The sequence below is a fragment of the Pinus tabuliformis genome, chromosome J (genome assembly GCF_031772625.1).
Source record: "Pinus tabuliformis cultivar Carrire ecotype Pingquan chromosome J, CPIR1, whole genome shotgun sequence".
In the NCBI taxonomy this organism is placed as follows: domain Eukaryota; kingdom Viridiplantae; phylum Streptophyta; class Pinopsida; order Pinales; family Pinaceae; genus Pinus; species Pinus tabuliformis.
This window is the reverse complement of record NC_142295.1, coordinates 1067460077-1067488013: the sequence shown is the minus strand read 5'-3', so window position 1 is coordinate 1067488013 and position 27937 is coordinate 1067460077. Positions and strand designations below refer to the sequence as shown.

Here is a 27937-nt window from a genome sequence, read left to right as displayed (position 1 = left end):
TTAATCAATTTAAATATGTGATGATTTTTCTGGCACGAGGAATCTGGTAGATTCTTTTGGAAACCCATGTTACACTTGTCAAGTTTCATAATTTTAAGTGCTTTGTGGGTTTTTGGTGGTGGTGAATCCATTTCTTTTTTTTCACAAGGAAAAAAACACTAGCACTTCTATTAAAAAAAGGCAATTCAAGTACATATATTATACCTAGAATGTCCATATGTCAAAAAGAAGAAGCAAAATATCTACAGAAGGACAGCAAAAATTAGATGAGTCTGTAGTCTAAAAACAAGCCATGTATATATAGATTTAGTCCAAGGAATCTCTGACCACAATCCATTTTTACCATTAAAAAATATTCAAAAGTTCTCAATTTCAAATTATTTGAAAAAATAGTCTTTCCAACAAAATTTTCACCTACTTAAACAATTCCAATAAAAAATTATAATTCATAATGTGATTAATCAGAAAAACAATCTCATTATCAATTTATAATTCAATTAATCACCCTCCTTTTTTATTATATCTTTATCTTGCAAATGTTGAGATTTAACTTTCCACGTAGATAAACGCTCACGTGCTTTTTCCACCTAGCATCACCAATTTAATTTTTAATAATAAACAACAAAGAAATTTAATAAAATATTAACATATTAATGAAAAAAATACTGATTACTCACCTCTGTCCTCCAATTTGTTCTATAAGTGATGACCATTAAAATTATTGTTTGCAAACATGTTCCGCCTAACATCCCAAGCCATATTCCCTGTTATTAAAATGACAAACATCGAAAAAGTCGTAATGATGAAACAAATTTCGATTGTATATTTAATATTAAAATAAAAATAAAAATGATAATAATAATAATAATTGATCTTAAAATTACGATTAAATTATATATCAGATGAGTATGTAGAATTTGTAGTTTACTTTAAATAAATAATATATAATAATTTTTTATGTAAATTAATTTATGTTTATTTTAATTTTGTATTTATAGAATATAAAAAATAATTAAAATTTTTTAATTAATTTTTTTGTTTATTAAAGTAGATTTATATTAAATATGTATATAATAGAAGTGTTTTAAGTTCGATATTTGAACTTTTTTGTAGTGCTTTGTTTTTTTTCAATGGTTACAATCTCAAGATGACTTATGTCTCCATTTTCTCTCAATATTGAAGCTTTTAACAATTTGGTGGTTAATGGGCCAAAATATCAAAAGGAAAAGCTCTCTCGCTTTGTCAAGAAGCTCGCTAAAATTCCCAAAGTCAAGATCTTCTCCTCCTAGTTGCAATCTCGGGTCCTACAATTGGTTGAACGCGGCCTAGTAGGCCAGTTCATAGGGATCTGGCCATCTTTGCGCTCTGTGAAATTATAGGCAGAAAAAAGATGGAAACCCATTATCAAGGGTTCAATGACATCTTCCTTCTATGGGAAGGGTTTTTTTCACCTTGTTTTTTGAAAATAAGGCAGACCGAGGAAGCAAAACTTTCTTTTATGGGATCCCAAGCGTTGTACTTGGATCAATGGATCCTTGATTTCAATCTTAAAAGAGATGTGCCTTTGGTTGTCCCGATGTGGGTGAAGCTTCCATTCCTCCCTCTCCACTCTTGGAATGAAGTAGTTTTCAAAAGTATTGGAAATTCCCTGGGTAAATACATTAATCATGCCTAGCCACAAGAGGGTCTGTTTGCCTATTCAAGAATTTGTGTGGAAGTAGATCTAGATAAGGGGCTTCCGACGACCATCAATATGAATCTGGATAACTATTCTCGAATCTGGGAAGTGGACTATGATCATCTTCCCTTGAAGTGAAAAAATTTCCATGAGTATGACCACTTTGCTAAAAGTTGTGAGAATAAATAGGAGGAACAACAAAAATAAATGAAAGAGGAAGGTTAATGGTAACAACTAAAGAGAAGAAGAGGTTTTCCAAGACAAGCTAATAATTAGCCTAGATAGCCTAATCCAAATGGGAATAAAGGGAAAGGCCCAACTTCCCTAAAAAAATTAGGACCGACATAGGGAGAAGGATCTAGCAAGACCAATGGGAAGAGAGACATCCATAATAGCTATGAAGCTTTGAATCTGATTAATGAGGGAGGAGAAATCCAGTTGAACAATCCTCTTATTTCCTAAAAAATGAGTCTAATCCCACTTCAAATTTTAGGGTCGTCTCGAATACTCAGAATGTGTTGCCTCTAGAGGATGTCCCAGGCCCTATATATAGGAAATTGAAGACTCTTCTTCAGAGGAGGAAGAATATTACTCACCCTGGATCATCAAAATTGACCCTTCCTTTGCCAAGAAGGAAAAGGAGCAAGAGTGGCTCCATCGCAAGGTAGCTAGGAAGACTGATTAGGAGGGAAGAACAAAAAAAGTAGAGAAACATAAAGAATTGGGAATTTAGTCAACATTGGATCCAAGGTTCATCTAAGGAGGCATAAATACAAGCAAAACAAGAAACTCAACCCTTCATAGGGGGGAAACTAAAACACATAGTAAATTAAGAAGATTATCTACTAGAATTGCAAGGGTTAGGGTCTAAGAAAAGGATGTCATAAGTAAAATTGCTATTAAAAGAGAAAAGCCCCCAATTCTCTTGCTCTGGGAGACTAAGATGGGGGAACAAGAAATCCTTCAGCATCAATACAAATTATGGAATGGTAGTGGTATTTTATCAATGAAATCAAGAAGAATGTCCAACCAAATTTATACCCTTTGGGCTTTGTCTTCAATCAAACTATTGGACCAACATGCCTCTCCACATTGGCTAGTAGGGAAATTTGTACATTTACCCTCTCAAAAGCTATGAATTGTTGTTTATATATATATATATATATATATATATATATATATAGATATATGCAATATGCATATTCATTTCACGGAAAATATTGTGTGTTGGTCATCCCTTATGGATTTGGGAGACTGGTTTTTGGCTAACACAATATATTTGGGAGTGACTTTAATATGACCCTTTTATTCTTGGAAAAAAAGGGAGATAAGCCCATGGGGCATAGAATAGACAGTGATGGGGTGCACTATTAAGGATCTTTGTGATGTGAAGGTCATTGGTTTTGAAACTCAATGGGAAAAAATCCAATCATGTTAAGGGCTGGTGTAACCCACGTTGGGTGTGATCCTTGATTGATTTTGACGGATTAGATGCCCCTAGATCGTGGTTTCTCAAGCCAAAGGTTAAGCATACAGTCATCTTAGGACTCACACAACTTAGCAAACAAAAATAAGGAAGAGATAAAGTCAGAGATTAGATCCAAGAAAATATGGAAGATTTAAATAGGAAGCTAAATCTCCTTGATATAAATTCTTTAAATAAGTTCACTTTGAGCAATAAGCAATCAATCCTTGGTCACATTGTTGCTTGTCTTGATCATTTTTTTATTGTTGATTCCTTCTTGGAGAAAGACTTATTGTTCTCTTTCAAAATTCTCCCATGATGCAACTTACCTATCTTGTTAGAAATATAGGACAAAGGTAATTATGGTCCTCTCCCCTTCAAGTTATTCCTTATTTGGATTGGATCAAAGGGTTTCTATGATTTGAACAAACAAGTTTGGAGGCAATGGATTACAAGAATTCCAATTCACATTTGTGAGAAAAAAAGTTAAAATTTCAAAGAGGCCATAAAGACATGGGCTAAAAGACAAAAGGAAATTAGGCAAGCTTTGATTACCCAACTACAAATTAATCTAGAATCTCTTCAAAGATTTATGGAGCATGGATTAATTACTCAAGAAATTCTTATGAAAGAAAATAGAAAATTTGAAGCCTCTCACTCTACTTTGAAAGAAGATGAGGAATTTTGGAGGCTCAAATATCGTGACCTCTCGCTTCAGGAAGGAAATATAAATTCTAAAGTATTTCATAATTAAGCTCAAAATTGAACTTTGAAGAACAAAATCAAAGAGATCACAATGAGAGGGAATAAAATCAATGATTTTGGACTAATCCAAGTTGAGGAAATTTAGCATTTTCATGAGTTCTATAGCGTGATGGACCTCACAAGTGCAGAATTAAAGGAGATTATGTTGGATAATGTTTTAGAAATAATTTCGTAAGAAGATAACAATTCCTTACAGAAGGATATTACAAAGGAGGAGATCAAGAGTATACCTTTTTCTTTCAATCAAAATAAATCTCCGAGACTTAATGGCCTCTCAACCTATTTTTAGTGAAAGAGACTAATCCATCATCATTTGTATAGTTCGGGCCTATTTTACTCTACAGTGTATCTTACAAAGTCATTTCCAAGATCTTGGTTGTAAGGCTCAAACTTCTCCTTCCAAAAATTATTTCAGAAAACAGAGGATTTGTCTTTTAAAGAAAAAACTTTGACAATATTATTTTGGTTCAAGAATCAATACAATCCATCCATAAAAGGGGTGATAAACGAAAGTATCAAGTTAGATATTGTAAATTCCTTTGATAAAATGCACCATAGCTTTCTCTTTAAGGTATTCTCAAAATTTGGTTTTGATATCAAATTTATTCACTGGATATCTCTGTGCATTTAAGCTTCCTTGGATCTTGCCATTGGTTAATGGAAAATCTTCTAGATTTTTCAAACTTTCAAGGGGCCTCCACCAAGGCTGCCCTATCTCCCATTTTTTATATATCATAGTTGCAAATTATCTAATTCCGAGATTGGATTTTGAGAGAAGAAGTGAAAGGCTTCTAGGAATTCAATTTGCAAGGGAAATTAAGATTATAAATTCCTCACAATTTGTAGATGACACCTTATGTATGGGATGAGATTTTACCATTATGACCAGAAGGTTTAAGTCAGTCTTAGACCATTTTTTGGAGGCCTCAAGGGGCATGATAAACTCTAGGAAATCACATATCTATTCTTTGAATATTAGTGCTAGAAAATAAATGCAAATTGCAAGGTTCTAGGATTTCAACATATGGAAACTCAGAAAGTGTTTAAATATCTTGGCATCCTTATATGCCTAAAATGACACTATGTGTAGACTTTGGCGAGTATAGTTTCAAAATTCAAATCAAATTTTTCTCAATGGGGAGCATGTTGGTTAAATTTTATTAATCGTATAGTCTTGGTTAAGGTTGTTCTTTCAACACTACCCCTCTATCAGTGTGTTGCGCTCTTGGATCCTCAAAATATCATCTCTTCAGTGGCTGATTTTTTTTTGAAATCCCTATGGGAAGGAGGTATAACCAATAGTAAAATGTTTCATCTAGTAAAATGGGCCACTGTTCGACACCCTAAGCACACAAGGGGCTCAATATTAGAGATCTAGTGCTCATGAATAAAGAAATTGGAGCTAAAATTGTTCATGTTTTCTCTCCCTGAAATATGAATGGTGGAAGGTGGTGTTATGCTCAAAATACCTCCCATTATAAATTAGGATTTTTTTGGAATCTTGATAATGGAGAAAGTATTAATATATGGGAAGAAAGGATTATGAACAATTCTCCTTTAGAAAAGGATAGAGACTCGATGTCACTCAAGAATGTATTTGTTCCAAATTGGAAATTCTCCTTCGCCGATATCTCTTCTTGGGATGGTAGAGGAAAGTGGTGTGGCAAAAAATTTGATTTTATACCCCCCAACCTGGTCCATGTTGCCCATAAACTTTGTAATGCTCTCGCTAGATGTTCCCATTGGAGTCATGATGTTCCTAACAAACAAGGATGGGATAATTTGGTGTATACAGTTTGGGATTTTCTTTTTTCACATGGTTCTCCTCCAAAATCATGTTGTTGTGAAAAAAATTGGCATCCTAATAGCCTTCCCAAGATTAATTTCTTTTGTTGGTTATTGGTGCATAAGTAGATTTTGACCACAGAAAATCTTCAGAAAAAGGGAATCCATGGCCCTTCTCGATGCCAATTATGCAAGAACAGTGAAGAATATATCCAACACATTTTTTTGGAGTGCTCCTATATAAAAATTGTATGGATTACAATTATCACCCATTTGAAAAACTAACTGATATGGCCATGTTCGCTCTAATATCTCTTTTCTTCCTGGCAATTTCAATACTCAGGTCGATTCATTCAAAATCAATTTTTTTTAACAAGTTTAGGAAGCCTAACACAAGTTCATTTGTTGGAAATTTTGATTAGCAAGGAACGAAATTATTTTTAACAATACTCAAGTGCTTCCTCAATTGACAACAATTAAAGCTTTGCATTTGTGCTCCTGATTCTGGTTCCAAAGCCCTTGTAAAGTAGCCTCTCCTCAACTTTTGGATCCCTTGGAATTTGTTTGGCTTTCAAAGCTCTCCCTTCCAAAGGAAATCAATTTTGCCCCAAGGCTGCTACAAAATGTATCACAAACAAATGGAAATTTTGCCTCTCTTGGGAAGCCTTCAAGGATTGGAAGGCACATCTCTCAAGCTTTGTCCTTAGCTTTGACGATGCCTCAAAAATGAATCTAACAGTGGCAAGAGGGGGAGGGGTACTCTATGGCCCCAATGGAACTAAAGTATTGAAGTAGTTATGGGGATTAGGAAAGATGACAAATAATCATGAAGAAGCCTATGGTCTTCTACAAGGCCTCCTTATAGCTAAAGAAAATAATGTCCCCTCTCTTCTAATTATTCAACACATGGTAAAAGGATCCTTTCCAAGGGATAAGATATTGGAAAATCTATTAAATCACATTACAAAGGTCACAAAAAAATCCCTTCAATTAATTATTTCCATGTTTACATGAGAAAAATAAAGAAGCAAATGAATGTGTCAATGAAGGTTGCATCCTAAAGTTTGGAGAATTAAACTTAGATGACCAATTAACGTCGTCCTTTGTTCCTTAAGTTTCAATTCCATTGAATACCTTATTAAGAATTATTAAAAAAGGAGGATGAAATATGACATTAGGTTGAGGAACTGAGCTTGTTGGTAACATATTGGTTATGAACATGAATGATTCTACTAGCTCAAGTGGTCTGACTATAAATAATTCCCTAGATCTAAATAAACTTATGGATTTGGGAAATAAACCTATGGATCTGCGAAAGTACAATGTAATGAAAGATTTAATTCTCAAATAAGTTGGATGTTTTTGAATTTTTTCTTTATTTTGGGATCCTTTTGGAATGTTTTCACATCCAAATACATGTTCTTTGTCTCTCAATTTAGCGTCCCTCAACAAAGGATAATTTTGATACAAATTATACTAGGTATCCCTGAAATATATGACAAAATTGAATTATAACCCTAATGTAAAGTTATGAAATTAGCAAAGAATTTAAAATCAATTCAATTATCATCATTATTGCTAAAATCATAATAATAAATTTTAATATTATATAGATATATTTAAATTAATTATAATATTATTTAACTTAACAAAATTCAAAAATTAAAATTTATAGAAATTGCTATTATTATTTTCAAAAATATAAATATAAAATACTGAAAATATAAATATAAAATATAAATATCATTATTACTCAAAAAAAGAAAAAGAAAAAGAAAGTATGATACTTAATAAAATTTAAAATTATATTATTATTTTTCATAAATATAAATCTAAAACAAAAAATTGTGTTTGGTAAATTAAAAAATAAATCTAAACTAAGAAGTAAATTAAAAAATAGGGACAAGGCAAGAGAATTCTCATTAGGGCACTGAAAGTGAGCGTTTTATTGAGGAAGAATGGCTCACCCATTTCACTAACTTCTATCTTGGTTCCAATGGCTAATTGAATTAGCCATGACTTGCTATGCTTACACTTCTTTAAAGCACAAACCAATGGCTAATTGAACTAGCCATGACTTGCTATGCTTACACGTCTTTAAAGAACATTTTGAAACCACTTTAAGAACCTAAACTAATTATTTTTTAAAATATAAAAGAATAAATGAGAAAATTCTTTCCTTTTTAATTTTATAATATTTATTTTTTTAAATGAATAATAATATATTTATTATATCAAAAATAAATATGTAAAAATAAATTTATATATATATATATATATATATATTTGAAATATGATTAACAGTTTGAGTGGGCCTAATGGTTAAGAGCATGTGTTTCCTCCTAAGAGATCACAGGTTCAAAACCATAGGGGGTAGAGTATGTATGCCTTCGTAACCAAAGGGGGTAGAGTATGTATGCCTTGCCAGACTTTAGTAGTCAAATCATTGAGCGGAGGTGGGTCCCTTGTCCCACAAGCAAGGGGGTCTCATACACCAAATGGATATTATTATTATTATTATTATTATTATTATTATTATTAACAAAAGATATTTTAAATTAAAAAAATTATTATTATTATTAAATTTTTATTTATAATTTTAATATTTTATTTTTTTAAATTAATTTATTTAATATGGTAAATATAAATGTTCACTGGCTATGATTAGGTGCTAAGATATTCTTTATGTGAAGTCACTCGTTCAATTTCCTGCCTAGATCAAGATGTGATATATTCAACATGAAAATGTAGCTCTACCAAGTTTAAAAAATTATATATATTATAAATATAAATATTTAAAATCTATTTAATTATTAAACTTACCTTCACTCCAAATCCAAATTTAAAACCCAATAAAAGACCTGTAGGAATCCCAACAATATAGTAGCAACCCACATTAATGTAAGCCACAAGAGCTTGCCATCCGCAACCAACAGCTACACCTGCATGATAAGCCAAGAAACATACATCATAAAGCTTCAAATATTTTGAAATTTAATTGACAGAAGTGATATTAATGGTATAATGGTATGTTTATTGATTTTAAAATATTTTCAAAATTTATAATTCAAATAAAATGATCAATATTTTATCAAGATGTTTTTTTCCTTTTTTATTATACACAGGAACACTTATCATAAATTAGTTGTCAAATGAATAGTGGAAACAATAATTGTCATCCTCAAATACTGATTAATCCATCATACAATCAAAATCAAACCACTTATAATTATCAGTAAAAACAACAAAATTTATATTAAAAAAAATAAACTTTTAAAACATACTCCAAGCCCTTATATTGTTTTATAATAAAACAAGCCTTTTATATATAAATAATTCCCATTATAAATTAAATTATGTGGAGTAATTTTCAAACATAAAAGCATCCAAAACTGCCCAACCTTGTAATTTTCTCAAAATTTAATAAAAAATATATATATTTGAATAAAATTTAATTGACCTGAAAGCACGGGTTGTATGCCATTGAGAATAACTGAGACAGCCAGAAAAGGGCAAAGTTCTGCCACAGCATCCGAGACTTCCTCCCCTTCTGTAAATGCATAGCTAATGATGTTCCGTAGCAAGAGAATGGCAATGGCGAAAATAGTCGAGATGATGAAAGAGATTGTCGTCACCACTATCACTGAAAATGCCGCTGCTCTGGGATTTCCTGCGCCGAGCTCATTGCTTACTCTAACACTGGACAAAACAAAATGGCAAGTATATTCGCCCAAAAAATCTTTAACAGATGCAAAAAGACTGTATTCAACATAAAATTTATGTGAAGAGGAGAAGATTGAATCATGGATCACTGACCTTGCTGCTGCGTTGAAGCCGACTGAGATCATGAACAACAATCCCAATACTGTCATACTGTACACAAAAATTTAAAGCTTTAAACAGTGAGAGGAAATTTAAAGCTTTAAACAGTAAAAAGAAAGAAAATGATGTAATGATAAAGTTATTAAAGATCCAATATATATATACTGCTTTTTCTTCTGTAAAAAAAAAGTTATTAAAGATCGGTAAAGAGAATCGTGTCTGTAGATTGATCTGCACCAATTTGGTAAAAGCAATTTTGTTTTAAAATATAGAAAGAAATTTAACTAAAAAGGAAGAATACCAGATAGATAGTGAGTCCAATGCAATTTCTGGATTCTCCAGAAGACCGGCCAACAGAACCAATATCTGGAGATACCAGGTCTCCAAACTAATGTCATAGAAAACTAGTCGGTCAGTAAAATGTGAACTCAAAATAGGAATCAAGAAAATATTTAAAATGCTAGCAATGGCGTAATTCATGAACCTAAATCAATAAAACCAGTAAATTTTAACCGTGAATTCAAAAGCTGAAATCAAGAAATGTTGAAAATAGCATAATTCACAAAACCTAATCAAGAAAACCAAGAAATGTTGAAAATAACATAATTCACAACCCTGTTCAAGAAAACCAAAAAAAGTGATCAATGAATGGACTCATGCTAACATAAGTAGGAAGGTGGAGTGTAAATCTTACCATAACATGATGGCCGAAGCGATAGAAAGCTTCAAGAACGACGGCAGGCCGGAGAAGGCCTGAAGTGAGAAGCCTGTCCATGTGTGCTTGCATTTTGGGGTTTTTAGGATATATACAAACTGAGCAATGACGACGATCCACCACGACAGACTCAGCACAAACGCCGCCCCGAAGATTCCCCAGCCGAGTTTGTAAATGGCGAGCCAGCTGAGCAACAGGTGGACGAATATCGTGCAGAATGATATGAAGGCGCTGGGCATGACGATGCTCTGAGCCTGCAGGAACTTCTGGATCGGAAAATTGGCGGCATATGCGTATATCTGGGGAATTAGGCCGTAGACGAATATAGCGGCCGCGGTGGCTATTTCCTCCGACTCCCGCAAGAGCAATAGTAGGGACTTGGAGAAGACGTAGATGAGTGTGAGAGGTATGGCCGTCGCCATGAGAAGGACGGTGGATCGTTGCAGGTAAATGCCGAGCATGTCGTAGTTCTTCGCTCCGTAGGCCTGCCCGCACAGGGTTTCCACCGCGCTTCCCATTCCCAACTGTAGATCGCAATTTCATTTAAAATTTATCACAAATCGTGTTTAATTGCAGTGGGAGTGATTGTTTTGGTACGCAATTTCATTTAAAATTTATCACAAATCGTTTTTAATTGCAGTGGGAGTGATTGTTTTAGTTAGCAATTTCATTTAAAATTTATCACAAATCGTTTTTAATTGCAGTGGGAGTGATTGTTCGAGTTTGAATCGTGAAATTTGTATAATTAAAGAGTTTAATTTTATTTTTTTTAAATATTATGTTACCCGTGAATTCGTAATTGTTTGGATTAATTTAAGGGAGATTTAGGTTAACTCTCACGGATAAAGGTAGTCTATTTATCGAGCTCCGATATCATAGCACGACACTATACTCAATGAGATTTGAACTCGGAACCGATATCATAGCAGGACACTATACTCAATGAGATTTAAACCAAATGATCCTCGATATCATCGCAGGACTCAATGAGATTTGAACCCGATGATCCTCGATATCATAGCAGGACACCATATTCAATGATATTTGAATCGATATCATAGCAGGACACCATATTCAATGATATTTGAACTCGATATAATAGCAGACACTATAGTCAATGAGATTTGAACGGCTCTCCTGGGTTTTACCGAGCTTTTTTTGTTTTTTTAATCATAGGATCTCCTGGGTTTCACCGAACTTTTTTTGTTTTTTTAATCACAGAGTGAATCCGTAATTGTTTGGACTAATCTAAGGGAGACCTAGGATACTCAATGAGTTTTGAACCCGATAAGGACACTATACTCAATGAGATTTGAACCACGGTCACTCAGTGTTTTTTGTTTTTTTAATCACATGATCTCTTGGGTTTCACCCAGTGTTTTTTGTTTTTTTTAATCAGAGGGTGAATCGGTAATTGTTTGGACTAATCTAATCTAAGGGAGACCCATGATCAACCCTCACGGATAAAGGGAGTCTACTCCTTTCTACTCCTCGATATCATAGTAGGACACTATACTCAATGAGATTTGAACCTCGGTCTAGTGGGTTTCACCCAGCAAGACTTATGGTTAAACCACAATCCGTACAAAAAGGTCAGAACTCTATTTTTTTTAGATATTGTCTAATTATTTTAAATTTTATAATTTTTAGTAAAAATTTAATAAAATATTTTTTAGTTAAAATATTTTTTTAATGTTTAAATAAATTTAGTAAAAAACATCTGAAAACTCAAATTATGTAGATTTTATTGTTCAAATTTGTAATTCCAATCCATTTTTATCAAATTTTAACAAAATTCAACCGAAAACTATTCTAAAACTTTAAAACATAAAAAAAATAAAAATAAAAATAAATATATATATATATATATATATATAAACTATAATATTGAAATCAAAACTTCACAAAATCAATATATAAAACTATTAATATTACAAATTATCTTCATTAATTTATTTATTAACTATTTTAATTTATAATATATATTATAAATTATAGAGCATTATTATATTTTCCGAGCATTTCTCCAAAATTTCAGTTATATTCAAATTCATAAAGTGTAGCCAACATTATAATGCTCATGAATCCAATCGGTTATTTGTAATGGGGTCAAATAGACTCTAACTACGAAAATTCGTAAATGAAATTCTAATCGTTACAAATTCAATTTCAAAAATATATATCAGATTTTGCAATTCTGTCGATTGGAAGTGTTACTAATCTTTTCCTTAATTATCTTTTGTTTAATGTTGGTATTTTTATAAGGATGGTCATTAGTATTTATTGTGATTGATATGGTTTATTAAATTTTAAAAATAAGAATTAAGAAGAGTCGAGTTTTTTTGGTAGAAATTATATAAGAGAAAATAATTTAAAAAATAAGAAATTTTTTAATTTTTATACTTTAAAATTATTAAGAGAAACATTTCATGATCAACGAATAATTTAAAAAATAAGAAATTTTTTAATTTTTATACTTTAAAATTATTAAGAGAAACATTTCATGATCAACGTTAGTATGATTTTGCAAATTTAAAAAAAATCAAGTTGATAACTTGATAAATATTTTAAAATTTAGATGGAATGTGAATATAAGATGGACAATTTAAGAGAAAGTGACACTTTCATCCCATGGCATTTTGGAAATTGACCAAATCCCACTTTCACTATGAAACTCATGAGAATTTGTTTTTATTTTAGCAATGTTTATTTTCTTCTTAAACTTAATTAAGATAAGAAGATATTTTTTATTTTGTAAATTAAGATTGATCACTTACTTATAATATCTTAGTTTCCTCTTTCTCTCTAATTCTTATGACCCCACAATTTCTCCTTTAATTTGGATGTAATTTAATATATTTAATATTATCCTTATTTTACAAAATGTTCTCGTCTTTATCCCCTAATGCTATCCTTATAAGCAAAATTAGAAAACCTCTTGACTTTTATATTATTGAACATTTCCATAAGATATCTATGTATAACCATGTTTGAAATGGGGACAAGTTTGCTTCAATAAAGACGATAGGATAGGAAGTATTGCATTTAATCTTAATATTTTAGTTTATAAATTGATTTTGGATCTATTACATATTCCTCCATGACTCTATGGAGATACTGGAACCCAAACCTCACATCCATATAAAATAACACTAGTTACTAGAGTCTGAAAGAGGAGTTCTTTTGTTTTCTTAATCTCATATCCAAAGATCTCTTGACTTACAATTGTTCTAAGACACATAATAAACTTTCCATTCTCTATTTATCATTTTTTCAATGCTATTATTCCAATTGAGTTTGTCATGGATATTATTTCGAAAATATTTGTATCAACTTTTTCCAAATAGTTATTGTCATTTATCAAAATATCATATGTGATCTTTGTATATTTAATTATCATGGATTTAGTCTTGTAAATATTAATAGTCATACCTATGTTAAAGCAGAAATTTTAGAGGATTATTTTTTCTTTCCAAAGAATATAAAATATCCTTGTTATGACTATACAAATGAGAGTGAGCCAATACAACCTGCATTTTCTAAACATTCTTATAACTTATCCATGTTTATAATAAAAATAAAATTAAAAATACTAGAAATTCAAATAATGCAATATTTATATAAATCCATAGATAACATTTTTTATTATTTACATTTCAATAATCTAAATAAATTTTAAAATTTCATTTTACCATTATATATAAATGTTGAAATTGTAAATTGACATTTATCCCATTTTCTCACTGGAATGAAGAACATTCTGAGAATCCCCCCGATGGAGGTGATTGGACGGTGGTGAAAGTGGCACTAGAGCGGCCCTCAGGACCTGCTTCAACTCCACGTGCTTCATAACTTCACACTCATGTAAACTCAGTGCATTCAATACACAGGTACGTGGGAGGCTCCTACCGTGTTTATAATTGCACGCTGGTTGAGGAGGAAGTTTAGTGTGGAAGCTTGGGAGATGAGTTTTGGTAAGTAGGGAGTGTGGGTTTGTATCCATGGTGGCTCCCTAGGGTTTCAAACTTGGCTGAGAGTTGTTGTGGGGGATCAAGGCCCTATGATGTGGTCTAGTGTTCATTGCTTGCTTTGCCCTTAGGACCCAGGGACACGAACAGTCAAAGAGCTGAGCCGCTACCAAGCTCTGGCATGTCGCTGGTTCGAGTAGAAGGAATTTGTCTCGTTGGGCCTTCTTGCCTACGTGTGGGATAAGGAGTGTGAGTCTCTTCGTCTCTCTGTATGGTGGTTAGTCCATAACTTTTCCCATCTGGTGGTGCTCAGGCGACAATTAGTGGGTTCTGAGTGGTTGCTCTTTGGAATTGCTTGGTGTAAGGCTGCCCTTGGGGTGATTGGTGCATCTACTATGTGCAACTATGGATTGAATTGTGCCTGGGGTGTCTGCAGTGGAAGAGGTGAAGGCCATCTTGTGTGGACCGTGAATTTTTTGTCTTGTTCCTATCAAAGGGTGGTGAGCGGTGTGTGGGTTAAGGAATTTGAGCCTCCCAGTTCTATAGTGTGGTTTGCTAAGAACCTCGCCCATTTGGTGGTGCTCGGGTGTGAATTTGTGGGATCCGTGTGGTTTTCCTTTGGAATTATGTGGTGTAAATTCGACCTCGGTGTGACTGGGGCACATAATTTGTGCCTTTATGGGTTGAAGTGTGCTAGTGGTGGTTGCTGTAGAGGAGATGCAAGCTACCCGGAGTGGTTAGTGGCTTCTTTATCCCGACCTTGCAGGAGGGTGGTGACCGTCCGGTGCAACAGTCTCCTCGGGGGTGGTTCAACAACCCAGGTATCGATTATTGTTATTACAAGTGTCCTTCTTTTCGGGGAGCCTTCCCCTTCTCTCTGGTTAATTTTCCTCTTCTCTCAATGCCTCGTCAATGGGGTCGGCCCCACCGTGAGGGTGGGTAGCAGCAGCCGGAGAGGTCTCCTGAGCCTAGACATAGTGCATCCTCGGCCAATTTTGGTAGCCGGGACACTGAGGAAACAAAGATTGTATCTCTAGTTCGTTCGCATGGCCAAGTGGTAGCTTCAATCACTCTGGAATCTCTTACAGTATAGCTTCATCAAATCCAAATCAATATAGATACCCTCTGAGATCACAGATATGAAGACAAGAATGAGACTATGGCCTATTTCCAGGTCATCCAGTATAGCCAGAATGAGATATTGGAGCAATTGGACAGTCTCCGACATCAGCATCACCGTACAAACGACCACCTTCGCAGTTTGGGAGCGAGGGTGGAGCATATTGACTTCCATATCCATGATCATGTCGGTTTTTTCGCTGCTCCTCATATACTTCCTCCTCACCCACCACCCTGATATGCAACTGTGAATTATGGTTTTCTTTTTTTTTATGTCAGTTATGTCTAGACTTGAACGTCCTTCAGAAATAATGTATATTAGTTATCTTTTTAGTATGTCTCAATCTCACTCTCAAAAAATTTAATCAAAATGAGAAAGAAAAAACTGTCATAATAATTTTTATAAGCTGTATTTTATTAAAAATCTAATGAAAACATTCTTAACCGATAAAAAAATAATAAAAAAATAAAAACATTCTAAGAATCATTTATCCCATGCCCTAAATCCCATAGTCCAGGTTAACGGGGATTAAATGTATCCATTAACATATACCTGTAAGGATGTTGATAAATTAAATTGAATGTAATTGGTTGAATATATGAGCAATATACGACGAATATATACCAAATTTTAGCTTGCTAACCATTTAATTTAATTTTAGCTTGTCTTTGTGTGTATTAAATAGATTTGTCCAAAACTACATAAATATGTAAAGTTTTGGGTAGAGAACCTGTCAGTTTGAAAAGTTTAATGTTTCAAGTACATCTAACGCCTGGCCTGTTTTTGAAAAGGTCGATTACTCTTTCTTACCTGTAAGAGATTAATCAATTGTTGTAATATATATATATATATATATATATATATATTTGACAAAGTATTTATTTGTTTATCAATAAATATCTTAAAAATCAATTGAAATTTAAGTTAACTCACTCCTATGAAATTGGATACATCAATGTGATGAATATCAAAGTAAAATTACCCATTCGGTACCTAAACTTTGTATAAGTGAAAATACACTATATTAATTTAAAAGAATTATGAATTTAAATATATTACATTAAATTTAATATTTAAAAATAATCTTTTTATATAAATAATTTATTATTTTATATATAGATATAAATAAGATATTATTATAAATTAAATAAAATAAATAATTCATATTTTTATATCAATATTTTATATTGAATATTTTTAATAAAGAGTATTTTTAAATTTGGTACACTTACAAAATGTAAATTAAATATAAAAGTTCTATGTTCAAATTTATAAAATAATTATTTTACCCTAGAGTAAGAGGAATCTTTATATAAATAATTTATGTTCAAATTTATAAAATAATTATTTTTCACTCGAGTACGAGGAAGGTTGAGTAACCTATTCTCCTTCTATTACAAAGACAAAAATAAATTTTAAATTATATATATTTAAAAATAATAATTTTTATTAAGTAATGCATAAAATATATAATAAATCTTCCTAAAATAAAATTACAATTAAATTGAAAATAAGTATAATATAATAAGAGAATCATTTAAAATAAATATAACATATGATGCAATGAGAGGATAATTCAAAATAAAAATTTAATATAATAAAAAAATCATCCCCAATGTATGTTTCTAAAAGAAAAACTCTTTATAAAAAACTTATTATAAGTTATGTGAAGATTTTAAGAATAATGTTAAGATAGTTAAAAATAAAAATTTAATATAATAAAAAAATCATCCAATATTATATTAATATAGCATATGATATAATGAGAGGATAATTCAAAATAAAAATTTAATATAATAAAAAAATCATCCCCAATGTATGTTTCTAAAAGAAAAAACTCTTTATAAAAAGCTGATTATAAGTTATGTGAAGATTTTAAGAATAATGTTAAGATAGTTAAAATTAATATAAATGATAATTTAATTTAATAAAGAAAATAAATTTAAATTTTTATTGAAAATTTTAAAATTTATTTTTATATTTAAAAATAGTTAAATTTGAATTAAATTAATATGTTTAATTTAAAAAATATGATTAAATTAAATTAATTAAATAGTAATAATATTTAATATAGTTTAACATAAATTTTTTATTATATTGCTATTGAAGATGAAAAATATTTTCACTAGTATCAAAGAGATCTAGAACAGTCAGTGAAGGAGCGCACTGTTAAGGTGCTCCGTATGCAAAGGTCACCAGTTCTAATCTCGCGGATATCAAAAACCCAGCATGGTTTCTGCTGGTGTGGCTCTGGCCGGGTGCGATCCCCGGATGACTTTGATGGCTTAGATGCCCCTGAGTCGTGGCCTCTCAGCCACAAGGTAAGCCTGATTTTCAGGATTCACCCACTTATCAACCAAAAAAAAGAAAAATATTTTCACTAGTATGCTTATATTGTCAAAATTATAGTGAGCTCGGGAGGCTTCTCTCCAAGCTTTTTGAGCATAGGAATAAAATCTTAAATCAAAATAAATAATTTGTTTCTTTAGGTCTGATAGACCAATGTTTGGTCTCAGCAGACGTTAACCATCATCATCATTAAATTTAAATTTCAAAATATATGTTATTATACTTATTCTCCTAATTTTAACTCATTAAAATTATGTTTATGTAAACTCTTCTCTTAAATCTTTTCAAGTATATATATATATATATATATATTCTTAAAATTGGATAAATCAATTTTTTTTGTCTCTAAATTTTCATCATTATCATCACTAATCACCAATCTTATTTGATGAATATTAATATTTAAAAAGAATAATAACAGTGGATATAAGTATTTCGGATTAATCACATTATTAGGATTTGGTTGACGTTTTCAACCCACTAATGTGTTTCATCCTCCAAATCCTAAGAATGTGATTAATCCGAAAGACTTATATCTACATTATGGATCACAAAAGTCTTAGATCTAACATATAATAATATTGTTAATGAGTTGTCTCTAGTGCGACTTTTTGGAAGCTTCTCCAGTGGATTTTTCTGGTCTAATTTCTCTAAAATCCGGCAAGAATTAATTGAAATCACAAGCTTGATGGGTAACCCCTACACAATAGAAAGGCCTTAGAGGTTTTTGAGGGTGCTAAATCCATGTATACAATCAAAAAACTAGTTTAAATAACATACATCAAAATTTCACCTCACCAAACACTCCAAAAAATTACACTAAAAACAACTCATATTTTTAATACATAATACTTTTACAATTTTATATTATAAACCTTTTATTATATATTTATAAAAATATTATATTTCTATACAAAATAGTGTTTTTTTTAATAATTATCATTGATTTTATATTATTTTTATAAATACAATTTCAATTTTTTAATATTTTTATATATCTATCCATATTTTTAAAAGGGTCATGAGATCTGTCTGGATTGAAAGATATAACCTCTTACAAAGAAACAACATTTATAGAACTTTACCCAAATAATGAAATGTAGACTGAACTACAAAAACCATTGCTCAAAAAATGCAAGACAATAATAGGGTGATCAGGATATACCATGAGCCCATAAGCAAAGATCTGGATGCCCCTGTTCCCAAGAGATGCAGCAGCCAGCTCCAGGTTTCCCAGATGACCAGAGAAGATTTGTGTAGCCATGCTGATTATATAGTTCACCATGTACACTACCACGGCCGGCAGGGCAAGGCGGCACAGCACCTTTAATTCCAGCAACACAGCGTCTGTCATCATCTTCATCCATGGCTGCTGCTCTGCATTGCACAGGATCACTTCCAGACGATTTATATCATCAATAACATGGGTGCTACTGCTCCCCCCATGATGATCCAGCAGATGCTCCTCCACTTCACGACGCGCCATTCACAGAGCCCTTCTCGCTGGGATAATTGCTCGCCAATTCCTCACTAACTGATATCCAATATAGCAGGCCAAATTCTGTGCAGAGGGAACAAATTCAGATTATTAAATTGAAGGGAGGACCATGCAAAGAGAATAAATCAAAGTTGAAAGCGAAGTGCAGAGAGTTGAAGCGAATAATATATGAAGAGGGTAGGGCCGAATTCTTAATGGCCTATTGACGGACGCAAGCTCACCTTGAAATGACATTAATGGAGATCGCTCTCTGCCCGTCATTTTTTTTTGTCGTCGTCTACCGCGCCACAAAATGACATTAATGGAGGTCGCTCTCTGCCCGTCATTTTTTTGGTCGTCGTCTACCGCGCTACAAATTTGGGCATACGGCAGATTTCGCCGGAATTCCGTAAATAAAAATTCAAAAAATTAGAATACTGGCGGTTGTAGTGTTTGATTAGTTGGTTAGGGGAGAAATAGATGAACACCATTAAGAACTTACCCAAAATTTTGAAGTGCGATAGCTGTAAGTTTAAATTTTGAAAAATTCTATGGAATCTGGTCATAATTTTGTTTTCCATTATTTTTAGAGTAATTTATAAGCTTTTTAAGCATAATTTTTTTTTTCTTCGGTACATCACTCACGGACATGACATTTATAGTCAAGGTCACTTTCACAGTGACAAATATACGATCTGCCAATGGGCATTAACTGAGCCGGGGCTGTGTATGTTCACCTTTAGATAATGTGTCAATGGGTATTAAATGAGCGGGGCTGTATATGTTCACTTTTAGATAATGCGAAAATCTAACTGTGGGTATATACAGATTAATATACAATCTGCCAATGGACATTAAATGAGCGGGGTTGTATATGTTCACCCTTAGATAACCAACCTGCTAAAATCCAAGTGTGGGCAAATACAGACGGAGTCGTGAGGCCGAGGAATTGCCAGGACAGCCAAAAGTGGTCAGAATCCGGGCAAAAAAATTTCAAAAAATCTTGTAGAGGTAGTGTTTGAATCATGTTTTTGATTGTGGAAATGAATTCAGCGCGATCAAAAACGTCTAAGACACCTAAAATTTTGAAGTTTAACAACTATAACTTGGATTTACAAAAATCCTTGCCGGATTTTCCCAAAAGTGGTCAGAATCCGGGCAAAAAAATTTCAAAAAATCTTGTAGAGGTAGTGTTTGAATCATGTTTTTGATTGTGGAAATGAATTCAACGCCATCAAAAACGTCTAAGACACCTAAAATTTTGAAGTTTAACAACTATAACTTGGATTTACAAAAATCCTTGCCGGATTTTCTCTAAATATGACCAAAATTTCCATAACTTTCCAGGGAACTCCTCTGCCTCGTTAGACTACGCCTATACGGACTACTTATTTTGACTAATATATGATACGCCAATAAACATTAAATGAGCAGAGGTTGTATATGTTCACCGTTAAATCACTGACATGCCAAAATCTAACTGTAAATATATACATACTAATATACACTCTGCGAATACTCACACATGTAATAGTAAAACACCTAAAAAGAGTGAACTCGCACACCCGGTTACTCTTCTGCAAGTCAATACCTAGGTCATCAATAATTATAAAAAGCCAAACATTCTTTTAAAAGAAATTGGTAGTGTTTGGATATACATGTGAGTTGTTAAGGTATTTTTAAATATTAAATTATTATTTTTAATTTAGATGTTATTTTTGGACATAATTATGACCCAGATGTAGCTTTACTTTTGTTACACTTTAAAAACAATCAAAAGTTAAATTTTCATAATTTTTTAATTTAAATATTTATTTTATAATTATTATTATATATCCATCTTAAATATAGATCTAACATGAGTTTAGAGGATCAAATTTTTTCAAATGTAAACTTTCTTAGAGTACAGAAATATAATGTAATTTTTCACTATTTAAATTGTACCATTGATACTATATAGAATATATATGAGCTAAAATAAATGTTGAACCATAAAAACTTATTTTTTTTATGATATATACATAATTTTTTTTAAATGATACATAATTGACATTAAAATATTTAAGTATATGTCGGTATTAATTCATATTAACATATTCTATTTTAACAATTTTTTCCTATATATAGATATATATGAAATTGATTATTGACAAAAATTAGTTAACATAGATTTTTAAATGATTTATTAAATCACCCAAACATTTTAGTCACGTATCTTTTTTTACTTTTAATTATTTTATAGCATATTCATTTTTTTTATTATTATAGCTAACATTTTTTTCTATTTAGAGCATTTTGTTTAAAGGGCACGTGTGATGGACTCACGGATCCATCTTAAATAAGGATGTAAGATACACCAAGAGAGAAAAAATTTCTTCGAGTGTAAATTTCTTTAAAATCCAAATACATTGTGTAATTTGTCATCGTTTAAATTGTATTTTTGAATGCTATATAATACATTGTGTAATTTTTCATCGTTTAAATTTTATTTTTGAATGCTATTTAAAATATATATGGTGTGAAATAAATATTCTAACCCAAAAAAAAATTAAAAAAATAAAAATAAAAATAAAAAATATATATATATATAATAATAATAATAATTTTATTTTTTTCATGATATATACATAATTTATTTATTATAGCGAACATTATTTTTCTATTTAAAACATAATTTATTTTTATTTTTATTTTAAAGAAGTGCATTTTAATTAGATAAATATATAAATAAACAAACTTATACACCTCTTCGTACTAAATTATAAAATGAACTTCTTAACTTAATAAATCTTTAGACTCAATAAAAAAATGTATAAAATAAAATTTAATTTAGAATGAATCTCTTAACTCAATAAACCTTTAAACTCATAAAAATCTGTATAAAATAAAATTTAATTTTTCGTTATTTCACCAGAATTTTGTTACATAAAAACATAAAGGTGTCAGGAATATCAAAGTCCGAGAATTTTTTAGCTCGAATATTGCTTTTTATATTTATAAACATCTGGATAAAGGGGAGTTTAATTTTTCTGAAGTTTTTGGTTTTTTCACTAAAGTTTTGTTATGTAAAAGCATAAAGGTGTCAGGAATATCAATTCCGAGAATTATTTAGTTTCGAATATTTTTTTTATTATTATTTATAAAGATATGGACAAACGGGATTCTAATTTGTCTCAAGTTTTGGGTTTTTACACTACAGTTTTGTTACATTAAAACATAAGGGTGTCAGGAATATCAAAGTCCGAGAATTTTTTAGTTCGAATATTTTTTTATTATTATATTTATAAAGATCTCGACAAAAGGGAATTTATTTTTTATTGAGTTTTTTGGTTTTTTGATTGGAGTTTTGTTACGTAAAAACATAAAGCTCTCAGGAATATCAAAGTCCCAGAATTTTTTAGTCGAATATCTTTTTATATTTATAAAGATCCGGAAAAAGCTAAGTTTAACTTTTCTAAATTCTGGGTTTTGTTAGGGTGGATTTCCGTTATATAATTTTTTGGGAGACTGTCGTTTTTATTATTTTAGATTTATAAAGAGATTCAAAATTTTAATAAAAAAATTTAAAGTAAGTACAAAAATATAAAAAAAATTCATGCAAATTGTGTTTATTTATTAAAATTATTTATGGATATATATGAGAGAGAGACTTTTGGGTTTTTGGGTGTTTTTTCATTTTTTATTATTTACAAATATTTATCTAATCTCAATGATTAGGTGTCAACATTTCCCCCTTAAAGGATGTTAGTGAGTCCAAGCATCGTTCTGAATCTTTCGAACTTTTCTATTCTAAACGCTTTGGTGAAGATGTCTGCAATCTACTCATTAGTGGAACAATGGCGTAGATGGATTGTCTTGGCCTCAACATGATGTCGAATCAGATGGTATTTTGTATTGATATGCTTCGTTCGATCATGGAACTTTGGGTTCTTGGCCAATTTTATTGCAGCGTAGTTATCAATCATGAGTGGAGTTGAATGTACTTGTTTTACCTGCAAATCTTCCAAAATTTTCTTGAGCCACACAATTTCTTTTGCTGCCTCAACTGTTGCCACATATTTTGCCTTTGTTGTGGAATCTGTTGGAACTGATTGTTTGTGTGATCTGCAGGAGACAACTCCTAATCCAAGACTCATAGCATAACCTGAAGTAGATACCACAATTTCTTTGTCTCCATCGAAGTTTGAATTAGAGTATCCAATCAAGTTGAAGTCACCCACCAGTGTGTACTTGAGTCCAATGCCTTGGGTTCCCTTCAAGTACGTTATAACTCTTTTTGCAGCAGACCAACGTCCCTCACAAGGCTTTTGCATAAACCTAGAGAGGATTCCAACAACAAATCAAATATTTGGTCTAGTAGTAGTTAGGTAATTGATGCTTCCTACAAGTTGTCTATACCTTGTTGCATCCTCAAATTCTTTTCCTTCAATGGATGTGAGCTTTAAGTTCTGTTCCATTGGAGTAATCAAAGGATTGCACTCAGCCATGTCAAACCTGTTTAACAGATCTCCAATGTATTTCTTTTGAGAGAGGAGTATATACTTTGGATGTTGAGTTACTTCAATACCGAGATAGTAGTGAACATAGCCCAAGTCAGTCATTTCAAAACCTTTCCTCAATTCCTTCTTTATGGATGCAATGTAGCTCTCATTGTCATCAAAAGATCATCTACATATACCACAAGATATACAATTGTTTTGCTAAATTTCTTCACAAACAGAGTTGCATCATCAAGATCATAATGTTTGAAGTTGAGTTTCAGAAGATGCTCAGTTAACTTTTAATACCAGGCTCGCGATGCTTGCTTGAGGCCATACAAGGATTTCACAAGTTTGCATAATTTATGTTCATGTCCCTTCACAACAAATCCTTCTAGATGGGACATAAAAACGTTTTCTTTCAGACCTCCATTCAAGAAAGCAATTTTTACATCCATTTGATGGACTTTCCAAGCATTCTGAGCTACCAAGGCAAAGAGTGTACGGATGGTAGCCCATTTTGCTATGGGGACAAAAGTCTCTTCATAATCAACCCCTTCCTTCTGTGCAAAACCTTTTGCCATGAGCCTGGCTTTGTGCCTGTCAAGTGAGTCATCAACTTTATACGTGTTCTTGTAGACCCACTTGCAGCCAATTGGTTTAGTTCCCAATGGAGGTTCAACCAGCTTCCAAGTGTTATTCTTTATCAAAGCATCATACTCCTTTTGCATCGCTTCTTTCCATTCATCATGAGAAGAGACTTCTTTGAAGGAATTTGGTTCAAAATATATAAACAAATTCAGTTCACAATCATAAGAAACGTCCATATCAACAGGTGAATCAGAATCATCTACATCACCTCCATTTTTCCTGGTTGAATTTCTTGTTCCTGATTTTCCAACCGAGTCATTAGGATGAACAATTTCAAGTATATTTATAAGCCATTTTGGGGGACCTTTCTGAGATGGTCTAGGATGCTAAGTTGAATGAGTTGGGACTGAATCAAGATTGAGTCTCCCAATTATGTTAAACACATCACTCAAAGTATCATCAATGGCTGGAACTTCATGTGGGGGAGAGAGTGCTTCAGAAGAAGATTCCACAGATTGATCTAGTATATGAATCCCCCCTTCAAGATGTGGAATATGATCATCAAATTCTTGGAACGATTTTGCATGTCTGAATCTATCCAAGCGATCAAGCTACTGCTCAACAACATTGTCAGCTTTGGAAGTTTCAAGAATATTACATCTTTAGATACAACAAATTTCTTATTAACTTCATCATAGAGACGATATGCTTTGGAGGTATTTGAATACCCCAAGAAGATACACTTACGACTCCTTGCACCAAGTTTGTTTCTTTGTACCTTTGACATCAAGGCATAACAGGTGGAACCAAAGACCCTGGGATGCTTTACCGAAGGAATGTGTTCATACCACATTTCATAAGGAGTATTGTTTCTAATAGCATTAGATGGACATTTATTCTTTACATATACAACACATAGAACCGCATCAGCCCAAAACATCAATTTTACATTCTTGAAAAACATCATGGAATGTACCATATTTAATATTGTCCTATTCATTCTCTCAACTACTCCGTTCTGTTGGGGATTATAAGGCACAATTGTTTGATGTTTGATCCCATGTTGGTGAAGATAGTTTTCAAATTCATTTGAAGTGTACTATTTTCCATTATCAGTGCGAATGGAGCTAATATGAGATTGTGCATCATTTTTTATCCATGTATGGAAGTTCTTGAATGTTTGAAAAACATTTTATTTGTTCTTCAATAAATAAACCCAACACATTCTGGTGTAGTCATCAATAAATGTCATCATATATTTATTTCCATTTACAGAAGGAACATGCATTGGACCACATAAATCTGAATGAATGAGTTCAAGTTTTCTATGTGCTCTAGAATATGAATCATGAAAAGATTGTTTGCTATGCTTTCCTAGAATACAAGCATCACATTGCTTAAGTTTCCTAGGAATTGTAGGCAAACCAGTAACACCATTTTTCTTCAACAAGCAAAGGTTGTCATAGTTCAAGTGTCCAAATCTAGCATGCCATAAAAGACTTGATGGAAATGTACCTTCATCATAATGAGAACTGTATGAGAAATTTTGTGCACAAGCAGAGGTACCTTGCAGCTTCAGAAGTATTTCTTCTTCTATCCCCGTCATGACAAGTGAGTGATCTGATGCTTTTCTGACCTCAACCTTGCCATCAAACATATGAATGGAGTGTCCTTGCTGGCGGATGTGGACCAAGGACAACAAGTTTCTCCTCAGTTGTGGGAGATATAAAACATCATGCAGAAGAAATTCTGGAAGACCAAGCAATTTGAGCCTGATTGTGCCAAGCCCTCATGGCTTGAATTTTGATTTGTCCGCAAAGTATACTACTTCATCAACGTTATCAGTAAATTCTTCAAAATAATCTCTTCTAAAAGTCATGAGGCAAGTTGCTCCTGAATCAAGCAACCAATCATTTTTCCAAGAAGCAAATGAAGCATTAAACAATTCTTCATTTACTCCAATATTACAATGTGACACAACATAGTGAGCGGCTTTAGGTGCTTTATCTTTCTCTTTGTCATTGGATTTACCTTTGGCTTGCTTTCTTTCCTGCTCTATTTTGTCCCAAGGCAACTTGCATGTGGATGCATCTCTATTGCAACGTATGCAATGAAGATCAAACTTTTCTCCTTGAGAGTGTCTGCCCCCCTGCGTCTGAAATTTCTTCTTCCTCTTCCTCTTCGACCACCTCTTCCTCTAAAATAATCTTGAGCGTGATCCTTCTCTCTATGTGCAAGACATACAAATTCTTCAGAAGATGGAGGAGCTGTCTTTTTTCCAAAAGCCTTCTCTCTCTTAGCAAACTTTTTCACAAGGGAGTCGAAGGTAATCTCTTTGAGGTTTCCATTTTCTTGCAATGATATAAGATAATTTTAATAAGTGGGATAAAGTGCCTTGACAAAAGCTATAAGAGGAATGTCTAGTTTAACATTAGTGACTTTGATATCATGCATAATAAATCTTACTTCTGATGCCAAAGCAAGAGGATCATCATTTTTTAATTTAAGACTAAACAATTTAATCATCAATTGGACAACTTCAAATTCAGAGTGAGTCATAGAGTTCCTTCAACTTCTGTAAGGCTTCAAAAGCGTTTGAAAATGGTGAAATATGTCGATTCACCTCTTCATTTACAGATGTTCTTGTTTTCCCAAATGGTGAATTTCTTATCTGAGGTAGGCTTTGAAGGCTCATTATCTCCTTCTCCTACACAAAATCCTTTCCACAGCTCATTGAAAATGAGAGTGTGCTTTATCTTTCGCGACCATTCTGGATAGTTCTCTTTCCCATACAAAACTACTCCAACTATAGAGATCAATGAATGCATTTAAAAAATAATTTGCTGCCAATATATAAGAATTGTACTTATGGTCGAAAAAAATGCAGTTCTGGTGGCAAGAATGCACTTTTGATGTAAAAAAATGCAATATGATATTTATGGGATAGAGGTAATATTTGGGGTAGTTGTTATAAGGGGGAGGTTATATGTGGTAGAGGGAGTATTAGGGGGGAGTATTAACTGGGAAGGTATTAACGGGGGAGGTATTAACTAGTGTGTAACCAACATATGGGTGAAACATTAATCAACGTATGGGAGAGGTGAGATACCATGTGTGGTATTCAACGAGAGGCAGTGCGCAGTTGGGAGAGGGCCGAGAGGCCGAGGCTTGAGGGAGAGGTATTAACGAGAGGCAATATGTAGTTGGGAGAGGGCTGAGAGGTGAAGGCTCGAGGGAGAGGACCAAGAGTGGTATTAATTGGAGTAGGATGAACCAACGCGAAACAAACACGCGAAAGTTTGTTTGGGGAGTGATGTTGTGATATGCGAAGGGAGAAGATTGGAGCATATGACCGAGGAGGGCGAATACACAGTCACGCTGAGAGTCGAATATGACATAGGATATTATATATGGAACGGTATTTAGGTCTGGTGGAGCGATGTGATACTACACCACAATACCCCAACATGGGGATTGTCGAGTGGTATAACCTCGGGAGTCGAATACACAGTTATAGTCTTAAAAAATTGAGGATTACGCATACCAGATTAGCAATATTGCAGCATTCAACGGAGGTAATAACAATGCATTGTCCTTTCATACTTGGGCGCACATCGTGGCATCTCATTCGAGAGCGATTCTAAAATGAAAGGCGCAATTGAACGCAAGTTGCTCCTCAATAATTGTTGTTCTTTCTCGAATTCCGGAGACACCACTTGGTTGG

General features: G+C 32.5%; 1 protein-coding gene across 1 annotated transcript; it reads right to left on the bottom strand.

Moving 5' to 3' along the window:
- Window positions 1–353: 353 nt before the first annotated feature.
- On the bottom strand, window positions 354–19290 carry LOC149230643 (protein DETOXIFICATION 40-like). Its single transcript, XM_089379029.1, has 8 exons — window positions 18833–19290; window positions 10210–10754; window positions 9817–9903; window positions 9510–9566; window positions 9154–9392; window positions 8517–8635; window positions 678–764; window positions 354–587 (listed from the first exon to the last, which is right to left on the bottom strand). The coding sequence occupies exons 1-8, from the start codon at window positions 19151–19153 to the stop codon at window positions 498–500; spliced, it is 1545 nt and encodes a 514-aa protein (XP_089235155.1). The 5' UTR covers window positions 19154–19290; the 3' UTR covers window positions 354–497.
- Window positions 19291–27937: the final 8647 nt, after the last annotated feature.

Bases quoted from the DNA above. Each gene is read 5' to 3' on its own strand.
- LOC149230643 (XM_089379029.1), bottom strand. From the start codon at position 19,153: ATGGCGCGTCGTGAAGTGGAGGAGCATCTGCTGGATCATCATGGGGGG. The intron at 9,393-9,509 runs GTCAGTGATCCA...TGTTTTGTCCAG, and splicing joins GGCTTCAACGCAGCAGCAAG to TGTTAGAGTAAGCAATGAGC. The intron at 588-677 runs GTGAGTAATCAG...TGGTGATGCTAG, and splicing joins GAACAAATTGGAGGACAGAG to GTGGAAAAAGCACGTGAGCG.